This window comes from Vipera ursinii (genome assembly GCF_947247035.1).
Source record: "Vipera ursinii genome assembly, chromosome: 2".
Taxonomy (NCBI): Eukaryota; Metazoa; Chordata; class Lepidosauria; order Squamata; family Viperidae; genus Vipera; species Vipera ursinii.
The window spans coordinates 77,300,795-77,320,087 of NC_139513.1; the positions used below are offsets into that span (position 1 = coordinate 77,300,795).

At 37.3% G+C, this 19,293-nt stretch overlaps 1 protein-coding gene across 1 annotated transcript in view; it reads left to right on the plus strand.

Annotated features, from left to right (window-relative positions):
* CLINT1 (clathrin interactor 1) overlaps window positions 1–13,002 on the plus strand; it is a 76,458-nt gene extending 63,456 nt beyond the window's left edge. Inside the window, exons 9-12 of the mRNA XM_083355354.1 lie at window positions 3,243–3,323; window positions 8,167–8,462; window positions 9,455–9,659; window positions 11,182–13,002. Of these exons, the coding sequence (XP_083211480.1) occupies window positions 3,243–3,323; window positions 8,167–8,462; window positions 9,455–9,659; window positions 11,182–11,549 (950 nt within the window). The 3' untranslated portion in view covers window positions 11,550–13,002. The remainder of the gene's footprint in view (window positions 1–3,242; window positions 3,324–8,166; window positions 8,463–9,454; window positions 9,660–11,181) is intronic.
* Window positions 13,003–19,293: the final 6,291 nt, after the last annotated feature.

The following is a 19,293-nucleotide window of genomic DNA, read 5'->3' on the forward strand; positions in this document are numbered from 1 at the left end:
TTATAATGCTTGTGACTTATCATCTCGCTAACCAATATATTCCTCTTAAAAGCAATTGGTAATCAGTATTGTTTGCATGAACCGTGACAATTGGTCACACAGGCTTTAAGGAATGGGAGTTGTAATCCACAATATCTTTTCCATGCACAGGTCAGTGGTGGTCACAGAATGCTCTGCTTTACATAAAATATTGCTAAGAATATGCAAAATATATATGTAGAAAATACAAAGTCTTTATAACATTGGAATATGAATGCATGAAACTGAAATGCTACTTCTGCTACTTATTTCTAATGATGCAGAAATAACCAATTTCCATTTTTCCCCCTTCACCTTCCTGAATTGGATGACTTGATTTAAGCCACTTGAAGTCAGACAAGTCATTCCCACCCCATAGGAGCTTTTCCTATAGGAATAACATGGCCCCTTTGCCGAAATTGTTTTATCCACAAGCACTTCGCAGTTGGGTACAAAGCTTTTTGGATCTAAATATTTGCAGCTCAGGCTTGAACTGTGCGCTCCTTTGTGCTCTCTGAGCTTGGTTGGTCTACCACTAATGAAGTTACCTAGTTTGGTAGTGAAATAGTTTCAGAGAATACCAAGGATCCCACAGTCTTTGGATCTCACTCTCAAACCATATCCTGTATAGTTTGTTTAATAACCAAATGCATTCCCCCCCCCTCCCGTTATACCAGATGAAGAGTAGTTCCAGCATTTCAGCATTGCTAGCTGTAAAGGCCTTATGAAAACAGAGCATGTAGATCTTTTTTCTGAACGCTGTAATCCGTTCAGCTTTCTGTTCTCTGATGGAAATTAGACTTATCCCTCTTTCCACACCACATCAACGTTTAGAAGATGTCCTAAGGATGAAATGTATTACTACCTTGCTACCACAAATAATGTCATTGCTGGCCTAAGGGGGCAGATGGAGTTGGATTATTATGACCATGTTCACTCTGGAGTCTTTTTATGTAATTGCTGTCCTTCATAAGCAGATAAGCACTGCTCTTGGATTGTGTGAAACTTACTGTGTGTAGCGTTGGTCCATACCACAAAATAAGTCTAAAGTAAGTTTTACTTCTGTAAAAGAAAGGGTCAGGAAAATGTATGCTGCAAAGAATTTGTGCATTTTCCTTCTGCAAGAGATTTTCACAGAGATTTAGCAGTTTCCTCAGCAATTTCACCTGGGAATTTAGCTGGTATTTATCATTCTAGGATGACACTTACATTGATTATTTAGGATTATTTTGGCCTGTGTTGTCTTAAATATATGTTTAAGACTATACTTTTTTGAAATTTCTAATTATCAGACTTTCCTGAAACTTGTATACTGTACAATACTCATGTAGATGTGCTGTGTAAAATTGTACAATGATAACTCCTATTCATCTTAGTCTTTTTGTGTGTATGTATTTTTTGTGTGTCTTGTACAACCTCTAAATATTTGAATCATTAAGGTGATGTCCACCTTTTCATAAATTGCTAGCATGAACCCAGCCACCCCATCATTATTTTAAATCAGCATCGAAAAATAACCAGCATAGCTTTTCTATAAGCATCACATAGTAATTAACAATACAAGAATTTGAGACAGATCTGGAGCCTATTTTCGGTATATTTTTATTTTAATAAATCAATGTACAGTCCAGAAATAGAGGCTTCTGTTTGAGAGTCAAGCCAGCCAACCTAACCTTGACTACAAATGGCATTAAAAAGAAATACAAGTACACATGTTGTAGAAAAGGGAATTATTCATTTTATTGCTGCTACCCATTTATTAAAAAAAGGAGATGGTTCTAGTTTAATTAACTGAGTTGAGAGCAGCAGATGGAACAGAATGTCTTGCAGCAATAAGACAATTCAGAAATGGTACCAGATGTTGGAAACTGTCCCTGGTGTTGTTTGAGTGCAACACAGATGTTACAGTCCCACCTGGCTAGTTTCTAAGCACTGCAGGCTAAACAGCTGTGATGTAACCCATATAATGTACACAGACACTAAAAGTAGAATAATTGAGCCACTGCTACTTCCTATAAGGATGTGACCACTCAGAGATGACATTATTTTTAAGGACAAATGTAAGATCAACTTTTTTAGTACTTTCAGGGGAAGAAAGGAGCTAATTAATACATTGCCCAGGAAGTTTAAATTCCTGTATTAATGAGAGGTTGATTGTGCAGCAATGAACCATAGGCTCAAATAAACACTCTGCAAAAGCTCATTAACATATACAGGTTTAAAAAATTAAAGAGCAGCTTTTCTCCTGAGTCTAATAGCAGTTTTAAGAGGGGGCTGATTTTTTTTGTTCCAATTATGAATGTCCTTCTGAAGTATCGCAGCCCCAATTTTTGTCCATCAATCTTGTCTAACCTGTATGCCAAATGTATAACAATGTTAAGTTATATGGTTTATTATCCTAGGTTGAGACTCTCTGTGAAATGGCTAATGTATTACGATTGTGCTCAGCTGAATTTTAATGCATTTTTCTATTTTGATTTATAAAGTATTGTTGGGGAGAATAATTGAAGTACTCAAGTACATTTTGAATTAAATGGTTTCAGTTCTGGAAAGAGAGCATTTCAACATGTAAAAAAACGAAGCCCAATTTAGATTGTACGACTTAAAACGTGGAATCCTGTGCTCATCTTTTATGCTTTCACTTGCTCAAGATTTAATTTGTGCAAAGTTAGTTTAAATGTTGTATTACCAGCTGCATAATAAGCAAAAAGAGGGGGATTTTATTTTTATTTTTTTAAAAAAAACAACAACCATTATTGTGTGTCTTGTTTGAATTAGAATTGTTTTAACTCTTGCTGCTATAATAACAAAGCCTTTGTCTAGTAATTTTTTATGAATTATGACAAGCATTATATCATGCGGCCTCAAAAACCCCTTTTGTTACTATATAAATATATAAATAAAAAGGTAGACTTCAGCTGTATAAAAATGATTCAGTATGATTTGGACACAACTGAAGAATTGGGCCATTTATGGGCCTCATTATATATTTAGTTTCGATGGGCATTGTTTAAGAGTAATTTCTTTATTGTCTCTGCTCTTTCTTCTATATTTACAGCATTAGTATGGGCCTTTCATTTTCTGTGACCCTTGTGAGATGTGTGCCGGTTCCTCTTGATTACATTCTCTTTGTTTTTTCACAAAGTACGTGTAAACTACTATACCAAAGGAAGTGTTTCTGTCCTACTTCACGGTAACCTGCCTTCTCATTCCTTTGGTTTTAGGCGGCTCCACTGACCCCTTTGGAGGCTTTGCTGACTTCAGCTCTCCTGCCGCTGCCTCTGCAAGCTGTCCCTCGACGCAAGGTAGGAAAGGGAACAGGAATAGACTCCGAAATTGTTGAGCACTATTATGCTAGGCCCAAAAGCCAGTCCTTTAGTTTGAACAAAGGGCTTTCAAAAAAAAAAAAACTGTTGACCTGAGGAAAGAATCCAGTTTGTTTATCACAGTAACCAAAGGCTGCAGTAGACAGGATGATGTGTTTGATTTTGATATACATTATAAATGTGTTTTAAACCTTTCCAGAGGCTTATAAAAACTATTTTCTTTGGTTTTTACTGAAAATCTGCATGAAATCTCATCTCTGCTTTTTGGCGGTTTGCCACTCGGTGCTAAAGCTGCATTTTTTTTTAGAGAGCATCAAGGACCACAGTAGGGGGTTTGGGAGCCATACGTTTTCCCACCCCTGCTTTAAGCCCACCTGTTAGCAGTTCAGAGAAAAAAAATATTTTTGTCCTCTCTCTAATACAGTATTTGCCCCAGTATATTAGTACTGCTTGTTGTAGTTTTGAAAATCTAGATTAACAAGATTTAAACATTTCTTCTCAGTCTCTTTTGAGTATTTTATGTTGATCAAATTATTCAGAATGAGGCAATATCAAGCGGTTTATTATGCCTCCAGTGTGCTTAATCAACAATTTCATTCCTCAAGGATTTTCCCCCTTTGCTTGTGGAGATTGTGCAGTTTCTCTTGCAGGTTGTGGGTTTCATGCCTTCCTTTCTCAAGGAGACCAAGATTTGTAAGGCTTCTCATGGCATAGGTTCTCGAGCAGGGGGCTGGAATAGAAGACTTTCTATTCTATTCTATTCTATTCTAATCTCACATCATAAAAATATAATTGGTGCTATTTGTCTTGATATGAAGTTAGAAGTGTTGGTATCTGGTAATAGGAAGTACCTTCATGTGCATTACCTGAAATTGCAAGAGAGCTCTTCACTGCTGAATCCCAGGTCTTATTAGCACCAGGTTCATCTGTGCGATGCCTCTGTTCTTTAGAACAGGAAGGCAATTTTTAAAAATCTCAGCTTTAGAAAGTTTACAAAAATCTTACACATTTTAACTGATCTCAGTATTTCTCTGATGTTTGCATTAGTTCTAGATCCAGTACTTTAATTCTAAAACTCCTTGGTTTCTTTATAAATTTGTTTTATAATCATTTGTGAATGCCTTAATAGATTTTAAAGTGAGGCTGTATAGAAAAACTTCATACATGTTAACAATACATAAACAGTTGAGTGGAATGTTTAGAAAACCATCTTGAATTAATGATGTGAACCTGGTGCTGTATCTGCTGGATAATCTGAAGACATTGACTGGGCAATAGCAGTCAATATACTTGGATACCACTATGTAATCTCATTTTATTCCTGCCTTATTATAAGATTAGAGTTAGACAGTCAAGAATCCAGAATTCTCTTCAGTAATGACAGCAAATGGCTGTGTGATACATGTTTATTGATGTGCATCATATTTACTAACTTGTTCCATATATGATGTTATGATTTCTATTGTATATTTAATAGTTTATTTTTACTGTGTGAGATGGCTAGAATTGATTTGGAATCTGGCTGTGCCTAAGACCAATTAATTAATACTTATAAGCAGAGAAATTATTTGGACACTCCATTCTGTTTCCTCTAATAGCTGTAACGATGGTGCTTATGTAATCTATACAAAAACTCTTTTAAGAACTATAAACCACTAGTTCTGTATCTTGTGGTGTTGAAAAACATCCCCAAAATAGTTGCATTGTTTTTAGGCAGAATAGCCACATGTCCTAGACAGCACACTAAAAAGCAGAGACATCACCCTGCCAACAAAAGTGCATATAGTCAAGTCTATGGTCTTCCCAGTTGCAATGTATGGCTGTGAAAGTTGGACAATAAGAAAGGCTGAGCACCAAAGAATTGAAGCCTTTGAACTATGGTGCTGGAGAAGACTCCTGCAAGCCCCTTGGACTGCAAGGCGATCAAACCAGTCAGTCCTAGAGATCAACCCTGACTGCTCTTTAGAAGGCCAGATCCTAAAGTTGAAACTCAAATACTTTGGCCACCTAATGAGAAGGAAGGACTCACTGGAGAAGAGCCTAATGCTGGGAAGGGTTGAAGGCAATAGAAGAAGGGGACAACAGAGAATGAGGTGGCTGGATGGAGTCAGTGAAGCAGTAGGCGTGAGCTTAAATGGACTCCAGAAGATGGTAGAGGACAGGAAGGCCTGGAGGAACGTTGTCCATGGGGTCACGATGGGTCGGACACAACTTCGCAACTAACAACAATAATAACAGACGCATGTCCTAGAAGAAAGAGAGAATTGTTTATTTTCATTTTTTTTTCATTAAGACTCTTGCAAAATAAAAATTATCCATGAAACAAAAAGCCTTAGTCCAACCACTTTCTCAAAAGCTTTCCTTAAAAAGAGAAGAGAGGTGGAGCAGTAGTTATTTAAACCATTGAGTCCAAGGATGACCTCTGTCGAGGCTGGAAAGCCCTTTTTTAATTAAAAAGATTGAAAAAGATTTTCAATCATCGCCAAAAGAAATTTTATGGGAGAAGAAGATGTGAGTTGATCTAAGAGCTGTGCCTATAAGCACTTTAACATACAGTGTTCTACCTAAATCTTTACAGATTATTAAAAGAGTTGTTTTGGATAACTGACTCCGTTATGCAAATATTATAGTATAACTTAATAATATTCCTTTATCAGTATTACTATGATTAATCTGTACTGATCACCATTATGCAAATGGGCAATTATGATTTATCTTTCTTGAACAACAAAGCCCCTCTAGAAATCTTGGTTGATTCATCATCATTGGTAAAGTTCCCCAAAGAATGGCAACAGACACCTCTCTATTTCCCCATTTCCTTTGTATGTGTACTGGAATATGAGCATCCAGTAACTGGAGAATCAACACATTCAGCAGTTACTTACCCATCAGGAATACTTTAAATGTGCTTACATTTTTAATAGGCGAGACTAATTGAAACACTCCCAATAAAGTCCTTTTTCTAAGGGAGATCAAAGCAAATGTTTCATCATAGCCCCAAGCTAATGAATTTCAACCTGCTACTTGCATTAAAGTGCATCATTGTGCTTAGAGGTGTGGATCTTCTTTTCCCTCCCCGTCCTTGCTTACTTAAATTTTAATCCACCATTGGAAGTGAAATTAATTAAAATAAAGGGTTTTATACCCAGGTGCACAGGTAATATTAAGAGTTACTGAAGTGAGATATGAATTATTGCAACAACTTTATAATTAAGCACATTAGATTCTAGATAATCTGCAAGTTTGTCGATCACTAATTCCTTATTAACAGTACAGGTTGAATTATTCTGCAGTCAGAAGGGTGTCATTTCTGTGACCTTATATTTCCCCAGTCTTTCACTGCTCATTTCGAAAAACTCATCTAGTGTAATTCGTGAAAAGTCCTGAATTATTCCCTTTTAGTCCTGCCCGACATTAAATATAAAATGTTAGTTTCAAGGTGTAAATATGTGTAATAAGCAACTTTGGTGTCCATTACCTTCCTGGTTGAAGTGTGGGACAAAAATGATTGGTTAATCATTTATTATTCCAAATTTTCTTTCATTTCAAAGTTATAGTATTCATCTGTGGCTAATGAGTGAAATTTATCATCAAAATCTACTCCACAGGCTACGATCTCATCATAAGATTTGCTTAGGCAGGTAGTACTCCACCTATGACCGTTTAACAATGGTTTGAAGTTACAATGGCCTTACAAAAAGCAGCTTATGATCCGCCCTCAAAAATACAACCATTGCATACATAACACACACACACACACACACACACACACACCATAGTCACCTAATAGCAATTTGGGTGTTTGCAACCGACTCTCATTTATGACAGTTGCAACATTTTGCAGCCATGTAATCATGATTTGCAAACTGTCAGCTGTCTTCTGACAAGCAAGCTAAATTCACTGAACAACTGTGTGATTCATGTGACCGAGTGATTTGTTTAACGACCATGGCAAAAATGGCTGTTAAAATCAGGTCCAGTCACACGATAACTCATTTAATAACCACATCACTTAATGACCAAAATTCCGGGCCAATTGTGGTCATATATCTAGGATTGCTTGTATGTTTATTCAAGTAAAATGTGTACTTTTATAAAATATGGAAATAGATTCCTCAATAAAAAGAAGTAATTGGAGTGCTACTCAGTATTTCCTGTGGAAAGATTTGGATGTGTGAGAGAGCTTTAAATGCATATTTATCAAAGCACCCACAGAGTGCTAAACAAATACTATATAATACTGTCAACCAGCACAACAGAGGTGAGATAAACACCCAGAGGCAGTTGAATTTGAAAGCCATTATTTTATTGGTATCCCACTTAGCTCTACTGATTTAATAACTTTGTACAGCAAATAATTTATATGTAATCGGATGAGTTTGAGCAAATTGCTGTTTTTATTACTTACGACTGTGAGACCATTCTTGTTCATAACGATTGATTCAAAGCCTCAGCCTAAGTCAGTGTTTTCTGCTTTACCTAAGGCTCCTCATTTTTCAGCACTGACAATTTAAATAGTGAACCTCTGATGCCTCCTCTATCCATCATGCGCTTGTTGGGTTAGATGTTATATTGTCCAGGAATTTGCATCCCACTGATAAAATGTCAACAGGTGTCACCCTTACCAAGCCATTGTTTCTGCCATTTTCTTGCTACCCTATTCGAGTAATTGGGATATTCATGAGGGAGAGTAGGGCTCAGACGGAGATTCTACCTGCAGATGTTAATCTGGGTGGACAAATGTCAATTCCCATTTGTATCAGTTCATATAATGGGGCATTTATTTGCCTTACAAGAGGTTTCTTTTCCTTTCCCTCTTCAGGTACAATTACAAGCGGGAATGGAGAATTTGGTGACTGGAGTGCCTTCAACCAAACTGCTCCGTGCCCAGCTGCTCCAGCTGGAGACGTCTTCAGTAGCTCTGATCAGCCAGCTGCTGAACTCTTTGGCAGCTCTGGTCAGCAGGGTCTTGGCCAGTCTCCAGCTGCTGCAAATTCTGCTGACATGTTTGATTTGATGGGCACCTCCCAAGCCACAATGACCTCTTCTCAAAGCATGAATTTCTCCATGATGGGCTCTAACACTGCCAGCATTAATCTACCTATGTCAAGGTCACAGGTATGTAATTGTTATGCAAGCCATTAATGACCATTTTGTCCCTGTTTGAAATGGTGTCTGAATAATTTAATACTCAGCTTATTTTATCTCTGTGTTGAGTGTTTTCTAACCTATTTTGCTTTGATTATTATTCTTTGAGATTAAGTAGGGGGGGAAAAGTCATCCTAGAGCAACAGAACATATTGTAGAATTTCTAGCTGTAACTTTTTAACAATTCAGAAGAAGTGTTAGTTGTTTCCTGTTTGAAGAGGGATTAGCTCAATTACAAAATATTAGTCCTTTAGTTAGGTAAATTTCCATCTAATTTAAAAAGATTTCAAAAATAATTGGAGAAATCAAACGTGGTTGGGGAAAAAGAAGAGGATTTTTCTAAGTTTTTAGTCTTGGCATAAATTAATGATTCAATTTCAGAATCTGAAGAATTGGGAAGGATTTTAGAGTCATGTAGACCAACCGCTTGCTCAATGTAGGATTCTGTTTGATGACTATAAAACCTTGTAGTTTTATCCCATTGGTTATTCTCTTTGACGCAATAAAGAATGTCAAATTCTTCTATTGTGGAAAAAAAAGTCAATTCCCTTTCAGATATTTGAAAATTGTTATCATATCGCTACTTGGACACCGGTTCTACAGGCTAAACATATTCAAGTTTTTTAATTGTCTCTCATAGAATTTATTTTCCAGACCCCTTACTATCCTGGTAGCCTTTCCCTGAATTAGATCAGGGGTGTTCAAACTTGGCCCTTTCATGACTTGTGAACTTCAACTCCCAGAATTCCTCAGCCAGGCACGCTGGCTGAGGAATTCTAGGAGTTGAAGTCCACAAGTCATAAAAGGGCTAAGTTTGAAGACCCCTGAATTAGATTGTCAATGTACTTTCTGATCTGTGATCCCATACTGTGCAAACTTTGTAGATCATTCCTGTGTCAAATTCTAGACCATTAAAGCAATGAATCTCACAACTCTAAAAAATGTCTTTTCAATGTTTTCAGCCTTTGCAAAGTGTTAATCCAATGATACAGAAGCCTAATCCACTATATAATCTGGGCACAGAGATGGTCCCCAAAAATATAAGCAAAACTCTGCCTTCAACTTGGTCCGATCCCAGTGTAAATATCAGTTTGGACAATTTAGTTCCTGGTATGCAACCTTCAAAACCCCAGCAACCGTCACTGAACACAATGATTCAGCAACAGAGTAAGCAACGATTCTCTCCTATCTGCTCATGCATGTTTCTAAAACAGGTCCCCTCTGAATGGGTTTGTGCAGGATTAAAATTATCTTCATTTTGAAAATATTTCATATAGCTTCAGTTTCAGTGCTTCTACTCTTTTCACTCAGTAGAGCTCATGTTACATTTCAAATAAATGTAGGGCTTTGCCAGTTCTGTAGTAAATTATGAGTTTGCACCCATAAGATACCAAATGCAATCTCAAGGGGGGAAAAAGATCAAATGCTGATTCTTCTGGCTGGCAAACTGCTTCCAGTAAAAATAGGCAGTATTGAGATGAATTGAATAAGGGCCTGAGGATGTTTTCATGCTCCCTTTAAACCTTGTAGCCACCTAAACATAGACATTTTTATGCAGGTAGTCCTCGACTTACGACCACAGTTGAGCCCAAAGTTTCTGTTGCTAAGCATTACGACCTTGCTTGCCACAGTTGTTAAGTGAATCACTGCGATTGTCAAGTTAATAATACGGTTGTTAAATGACTCTGGATTCCCATTGACTTTGCTTGTCAGGAGGCCGCAGAAGGTGATCAATCACATGAGCCCAGGATACTGCAACCATCATAGATATGAGTGAGTTGGCAAGCATCTGAATTTTGACCCTGGGGATGCTGCCGCGGTCTTAAGTGTGAAAAATGGTCATAAGTCACTTAATCAGTGCTGTTGTAACTTTGAACAGTCACTCAGTGAACTGTTGTAAGTCGAGGACTATATAGGGAAAGAATAGACAGTGGTGCAAAAGGAGTCTGGATTAAGGAGTGTTGGAAAACAAGAATTAAGCTTATTCAGGAAATACTGATTAGAGTTAATTGATTCCCACAACTGCTATATTCTGCTGTACAATGTAAATTAGTAGTACTCAACTGTTACGTGGTTGGTTGATTTGTGTTAGCCTTAACGTATCTTTAAATGTTAGAAATATGCACAACATCGTCAATGAATGATATTTCCAAATAATACATTGTAGTTTTCCAAGACAAGTACAATTGTTAGTAATGAGATGATGTCAGCTTGAAACCTCACAAAGTGTAACCCTCTTAATCTAGTGGCATATTTACTTCTTTTGTCCACCTCTTTTCCCAAACACCTGGGAAATCCCAAATCCATCTCTCCAGGCAATAATTGCTCTTCTTTCTAATGTCGTCCAGTCAGAGATAAGAGAAATTCAAGCAGAAAAGGAAATAAGGTTTTTTTTCAGTGAGGTTAGGAATGTGCTATAGGTGTAGATCACTAAACATCAACATACCCTGACAGGGATTTTGATAAGGGAATAGCTGAAATTTGTACATAGGAAAGCTGCGCGAAGAAGTTAATACTACATAATGTAGAAATGTATGGAGTGTTGCTCTAAAGGTTGTGACTCGAATTTTAATTTATTTGAAGCTTTGATTTGAAGACATCTCCAAGGAAAAGAGAAAAAAAGATTGCCTTAAATAAGTAAGACTGTAAACATTTAAAATGCTTTACTTAAACCACATTTTTCTTCCAGATATGCAACAACCAATGAATGTGATGACTCAGAATTTTGCAACTTTGGGCCTCAACTCACCCCCCAACATGATGCCTCTTCGGCCTCCAGCAAACCCATTGATGGGCAACCCTGTTCCTGTGGGGATGGGAATGCCTACTGCAATGACTAGCACAATGGGGATGGCTTCCATGGGAGGCCCTAGCCCTATAATGAACCAGGGCATGATGGGAATGAATGTGAACATGGCAATGCCAACTGCTGGAATGGGTTTGTCAGGTACAATGGGCATGGGACTTCTTAATATAGCTGTGGCATCCTCCATGACTCCTGGAACTGTGCCACCTAAGCAAGATGCCTTTGCCAACTTTGCCAATTTTAGCAAATAAAGATAATAAACCAATCAGATCGAATGAAGGATTTTAGCTGCACAAATAAAGCTGGGATAAGGGTGGAAAATGCTGATCAAATGCTTTTTTTTCCCCTTCTTTTTATTGCTTATTTTAAACGAATCCACATACGAATCCAAAGGTCATTTTTTTGAACTCTAAAACTACTTTTGTTCAAGTTTTGGAATTGAATGTTCTTCCAGTGAATTGACACTGCGATGTCTAGGCCATGTTTTATAATGGGACAATTCAAAGCTTTTCTGGTAGCAGCAACAGTTTTAACTTTGAAACTTACGGGAAGAATGGAATTTGGGGGTAAATACGTGTGAAACTAATTTTATACTTGATTTTTTTTCCTCCATTGGAATCTGTTTTATCTTAATTGGATCCATTCCTTTTCCTACCACTGAGTCAAATTTGAAGTCAAAGTACGCTGATCAATTTTTTATAAGAAAATATATATATATATTTTTGTCCAAAATGGCTTACATATGTGATTATGGCTAATTCAAAGAGACCTGGAATGTATATATACTTTTGCTACTCTTCCAGCAACACTGCTGTACTATCCAAATTTTTATTATAGATCTCTTCGAGCAATTTGCCTGTGAATAAAGCTGGGGCAGGGAGGGATGTTCCTGCCAGGTTCTGCTATATAATATTCAGCGCAGGACTGATGGAAACATTCTCCAGAACTGCTACATGGTTTCCTTTTGGAGAACTCTGTGTATAAATTGGAATTCTTTTTTTTTTTTTTTAAATTGTTTTCTCCAGTTCTGCATCAGCGGCCAGTGGCATATTGCCTAGCATTCTCTGGGGTTATTGTTTACATCACCGATAGTCAAAAGGCAGCAATGTTTATTCTTTCTTTCCTTCTTGCAATCTTGCGAAAAGAAAAAAAACCCCAGGAGGGACTGTCTTTTCAGTTAATGGTAATCATCTTCAAACATTTTGTCAAGCCAATAGCATTAAATTTTAGATTTTATACAATTGTTGGCTTTGTTTTATGTAAATATGGCCTTAGCAATTGCAGAATCCAATAGAGAGGAGTTAAATATATATATATATAAATATATATATTATTATTATTATTATTGTTATTATTAAAGGAAACCTGTAGCAGTCAGATTTTATGAATCAAATGAAAATAAAGGAAGTGAATGAATGAATGAAATATTTTTTTTCCTTTACCTGTTTAAAAGAAATCCTCCATTTAGGATCACCCACATATCATGATTTTTGATCTGGCATGCAGAACTTCAATTTATGTTTGCAAAGTCAGGGCTGCTACTGAAATAAGTACTATATTCTAGGTATTAAAACTTCATTGCTTCCCCCTTTCTTCTGTTGGTTACTTTATTTTTTTATTGTTCCTATTAAATTGCTTAAAAATTATCTCCATTGTACTCATAATGTTCTGTTATGCATAACATTAAAGTGTTCATTAAAAGCACTGTTGGGGCTGTTCTTCCTTTCATTCCATTTGATGTTTATAAGAGCAGTTGGGGGGAATAAGGATCATTTGGGTAAAGTAATTTTTATAAATAATTTAAAAATGTTTAATGACTTCTTATCACCCACCTTTTCTATCCGACTCTACTGTTAAAAATTAAAGATGAAGCAGCCAAGATATCTTGACCCACTCCAGCCTTGCTAATGCTCCATCTACAACATTTCTAATTAGGCAGAAATTCATGTACTTCAGCTAAGTGGTAATGAAAAGTGATTCATTTGCTGAATAAGAGATGAGAGTGAGTGTAATTAGCTGACTGCGGTTTTTAATCTTTCAACAATTCAGTGTGTTTAAATTAGTTTCATAAAATAGGAGCTTTCAAGTGTTGTTACATCAAAGTAATCAAGACAAGCTTTACTGGCTGAGCAGGACAGATCTTCAGTTCCAATTTCGAAATCCTGGAACTTTTTGTGGGAATTGTTTTCATAACTTTGGCTTGTGACAGATGTTGAGAAGCAGAAAAAGAAAGAAAGCATGCAAATAGAACATGAATTGCAAGTGATGGCAGCAGATGGTTCCACGTAGGAATGAAGAGGTGGTCAAAAAGGGTTTTAACCACTAGGATGGCATGGTACCAAAATCCAGGAATATAGTTTTATATACACACACACTAAAAGATCAGACTGAGTCTCTTCAAACTAGAATGTTTTGCAAGAAATGTGGAACCAAACTGGGCTGAACCTGGACTAGATTACTGCTTTGGAACCACATTGTGAAACCTGTCAAGTATTTTGGTAGACGTATTACGGTTTGATTGTATCCTGCTGCACCCTTTCTGTGACCACTGAGACACGTAAGAATACATGCAGGGCAGGTGGGAAGCATAAGAGTAAAACCATTGGCAGCTTTTCACGTCGGAGCTCTTCAAACCTGGTCAACAGGTACTAGACTTCAATATGATGATGGAATATGTTTCTGCAAATATCCAAGGAAGGAAGTGGAAAGCAAATATAGAAACTGAGAACTTGGGAACATTTCCCTTTTCTATGATGTTGTGAATATTTTTCATGGATGGTGGGATTCAAAAGAGGTAGATTTGTTTCTTTGAATTTTCTCCTCCCCCCCCCCCGGACAATTGAATGATTCAAGTAATCCACCCCCCAAATGCTGTTCTAAGAAAAAAGAAATAGCAAAACGGAATAAACTTTCAGGGGCATAGATTTAATGGGGGAGTGCCAAATCCATCCCTGAAGTCCACCTTCCATTCTGATGCCAGAAGACCCCAAAAATAGATTTCTTCCCCAGGAATGCATTGGGCAGAAATTAATAAGAAACTTGGTATATATTCCCAACACAGAATTCTCACAGGAAGTCTAGGCCACAGAGATGCTGATCACTGAAACTATATGTGTCATTCTTTACAGAAAACAATATATTTTGCCATTTCAAACAATAGCTAATGAATAAATGAAAGATTTATTGGTAATATGGTAATGCAACATATTCTAAAAGAAATGATGTCTGAAACTACTAAAGGAGTATCGGTGGCAGCATCTGTTTTATTGTGATCCATCAACTAAGAACCCCCCCCCCCCGCTTCTCAGGGTTTAGATTTCTAGAGATTGCAGGAAATTGAACTGTTTGGCTATCCATTCAGTCTGAAGATCAACAATAATGATTCTAAATGCTAATTATGAAAGCCTTTTTGAAAGCAGATAATTATATAGCCAGCATCACCATCAACGTTTAAAAATATTGTCAGACTTGGGGATCTCAACATTTGTATTCTTCCCTAGTAAGGAAAAGATTGGCTAGAACTGAGCATGCTCGGCAACAATAGAAATCTGACTGACTCGGGATTGACTGTACTGGGAGGAGAAAGAACACTCGAGTATTTTGGAAGAGTAACAACAGCAACATTTTCTTTAACAGGAGCCTCACATTCTGCACATTTTGTTACATGTTATCTTGTTGGAACTATTGCTTGGTTCAGGTTTAATATTTTAATATGTTCTTTGGAACTGCAAAATGACATGTTTTTAAAGTTATAAGTAATTTGATTCACAATACTGATTCACAATATAACTTTGATCCCCAGTAACTCTGGGAAAACCAATGCTTTTCAGGTTTTCTCAGCGTGGCAAAGTTGTCTCAAGGATGGAACATTGACTTGGTAATGAATTTTCATACAGGAAAAAAAGACTCACAAAAATTTTGGTAGTGGAAAGTCAGCTAATTACATGTTTAATACAGAGTACAAGAACCTTTTGTGTAATCTGCAGAAACGTTGGCCTAACATACGTTCTTCAAAACCTCTTAGGTTTTGTGATTCCAAAGGAAACAATTACATCAACATCCTACCTATTTTGGGTGGGAATGTGTATTAAAGTCAGGAGAAGTTGGCCATTTTCTTGAGATTTGAAGCTAAATCAGTATCTGATGTTGTATGTGTCAGTCAACTAGAAATCTACTTATGAAAGTGGAACTATTCTAATGTTTGTGGATTTTCACAAGAAAAGAACTGGGCAATTTATACCAGTATTTCTCAACCATGGCAACTTTTAAGATGTATGAACTTCAATTCTTCAGCATGTTGGCTGGGGATTTCTGGAAGGTGAGATTGCCACATCTTAAAGCCACCAATGTTGAGAAATCCTGATTTACAACACTTTGCTATTATGAAAAAGCAATTTAAACTGCAGATGGGATTGGATTTGAGATTTTTAAAAAACCAGTTGGCATTCTGGACATTTTAGATCATAATTTTGTTTTCTACATAGAAGTTCCTCTTCTATTTCCTTCCTTGGAGATAATCAGAGAATGACGTTCAACAATTGTACATGGCTATTCATATTGTGATATTTCTTGTGCTTCTTGCAATTTAAGTCCTAGTTATACTCAGTGGTTATGTTTCCAGCAAGATACAGCAAATTCTGTCATCTATAACTGCCAAATATATTCATGTATCCTATGTGTCTTTAATGGAACTGTAGCTGTTACCATGATAATGATCAAGTACAACACTTTATTCGATTATTTAAAGAGTTATGACAAGGTAGCATGACATGAAAATGCATGGAACAGAATGCTGTGTCTTACTTAAAACCCATTAAAATAGAGCCAGATTGCAACTAAAATTTCTCAAAGTTGATGCTCCTAGTATAAAAATGGAGCAGACCATTTCAGAGAAAGGATTTTTTACCTTGCCTAGCAGAAAACAACAGTGGCCTAACATTTCATTTATAATTAATTACAAGATGTGGTTTAGACTCACATCTAGTAATTTGGACGTTATTCCTCTTTCCTGAAACTTTCAGAGCCCACATCATCCATTCATGATGGTTTGCAGTGAAGCATGCACCCGTATATAAGATGTACCTTACTTCCACAAAGAGGTAGGAATTGAATGTAGCCTTAGGCAAATCCCTCTGGAAGGATTGGCCTACTGCAAGTTCCTTCAACTTTTTTTTTTTTAAAAAATGAACTTCCTAAGTAGTAGAAGTTGCCAGTGGCCTCTTTCTTCTACTGCAAGCTTTGATTGGTAACTTCCAGGGCTCTTAGAAGACTCCATGCCACCTCTGACCTGAGGCAAGAAATATACCATTCAACCATTTCACAGTGCCGACTTCTACTTGTATATATAATGGTACAAAGAAGCCAAACACTCAGTAACATTTCATTCAATGTGCTCAACATCTCTTGGAAATCCCAAGAGTTTTATGATACAAATGATTATAAAAAAGGCAAAAAATTACAGGGTACCATAAGGTTCTAGTTTAGTAATTAACCAGCTCTTTTAATAGACCCTCAATTGCTTTATTCCAGAATAAAGTAGTTTAACAGAGCACACACACACACGCACGCACGCACGCATGCATGGAAAGATATATAAACATTTTAAGATAAAGCTACATTCGACATCTGGGAACCTCCGAACAGCTGGCTACCTAATGAATATGCATCTGCTTAAGAGGCTGTAGTCCATTAATAAACCAATAGATATAAAGCAGAAACCATCTTCGTCAGCTTCAAATGAGATTGGATGCAATGTGCTGTGAAGTGTCATTGTCACATTGAATTGGGCTGCCGAGGTTAACAACCAACTCTTTGACGCCCACACCTTTGTGCTTGCAAACAAAGCTCCACTTCCCCTCCATTGCAAAGCAGGGCTAGTAAAGAGATATTTTCGGCTGAATTTCGTTTTACTTTTTTAAAATTTTCTGATGCCTAGTTCTGCGATGGGTACCGGATTCCTTTCCAGTGGAGACTTCCCTCTTCCTTTGCATTACTAAAAACTGATCCTGAATTTCAGGAAAACAAACAAAAAAAAAACAGCAGCTAATTTTAGTAGTGCAAATTAAGCAACTCTTTTAGCATTCCACTGCGAGAATAAATCGATTGCTCAGTCGAAACCTGATCCCGGGAATAGTATATCTGTGGAGGCAACCGAGGCACTTTTATTCTTATTTTCTCCTGAAGTGCATGTATACTATTCCATATCATCGAAGAGGCCCTGGTGCCAGCATCTTTTCACTATGCTATGAACAGTATCTATTGTGGGTGCACGTTTGTATGTGCTTCATTTCATAATCTCAATAAGATTTCACATACAATTGATGATGATGATGATGATTCTGTCCACTGAATTGTGTCCAGTTCTTGATTATTTTTATGGACCAGGTCTCTCCACATTTTCTGATCTTGTACAGCTCCCTTCAACTGTTTTATGGTCTGTATGATGTCAGCTTTGATGGTGTCTAGCCACCGGGGGTTTTGGCGACCTCGTTTCCTTTTACCACTGACCGTTCCAAGCATAACTGCCTTTTCCAGTGAGTTTGATTGCATGACAGTGAAGCGGAATTTTGTGATTTTTGCCTTCTAGCGATACGTCTGGTTTTATATGTTCCACTACTTGCTTGTTTATCATCTTTGCTGTCCAGGGAATGTGCAGGAGCCTTCTGCAACATCACAGCTTAAATGAGTCAATTTTCCTCCTATCTAGTTTTTTTTAATAGTCCAACAGTCACAACCATAGGTAGCTACGGAAAACACAATATAGGTAGTCCTCAACTTACAACAATTCATTTAGTGAGTGTTCAATTGCAATGGCACTGGAAAATGTGACTTACGACTGTTTTTCACAGTTATGACCTTTGCAGCATCCCCATGATCATGTGATCAAAATTCAGATAGTTGACAACTGGTTCATATTCAGGCTGTGTCCCGGGGTCATGTAATCACCTTTTGCAACCTTCTGGCAGGCAAAGTCAATGGGGAAGCCAGACTCACTTAACAACTGGGTTATTAACGTATCAACTGCAGTGATTCACTTAATGATCGAGGCAAGAAAGGTCGTAAAATGGGGTAAAACTTACTTAACAAATATCTTACTGAACAACAGACATTTTGGGCTCAATTGTGGTCATATGTCAAGGACTACCTGTAGTACATATTAATTCCCAGGCTGATGCTTTTCCATACTCAAATCGCATTCATCACCGCTGCGTAACCTAGTGTGATTTGATGCTTTATTTCTGGACTGCATTTACTGCTTTGATCAATCTGCGATCCTAGGAAAATGAATTCTTGCAGGCATTCGATTTCTTTACTATGTCTTTACCATCAATCCTATTTTGACATTTCCATTCGTCCCAGTGGTCATGAGATGGTCCTTTTGATGTTCAGCAGGAGGACAAATTTCTTCCACTTCTTTAAACCTTTTGATCAGACTTTTCAGACCTTTTTTCAGCCTTGGAGAGGTGAATTGTGTTGCCAGCATATCAAAAAATATTGACGTTCTTTCCTCCAAACTTTACTCAACTTTTCAGGCCAGCCCCAAACAAACTTCAGTTTTCCGATGTTTTTCACATAGACAGACACTAATCAACTTGATTCAAGTTTTGTTTTCTGGTTTTACTTTCTGGCTACAGCATAAAGGCATATTTTAATAATAAGGTAGCCAAAGATCCAGCCAAGAAAATGAAAGAAAAAATACTTTACAACTGTGTTGTGTCATGGTCGCTCTCTAACACTTGCCAGCTTACTCTCTAAACTGAGTCCTTAGAGCAGATTGAACTAAAGGTGTAGAAAAGTCACTGCTAAAGGATTTGAACCCCTCTGTGTTCTCCAGACTTTTCAGGACCATCCTATTCAGACTGGAATAGTCTACTGCAGGGGTGTCAAATTACCAGCCCGCAGGACGATTGCATCATATGAAGGCTGCGCCCACACCAGCTCCGGCAATATGAAAAAAGTCACAATACATCATGACACATCACGCGATGTGGCGAG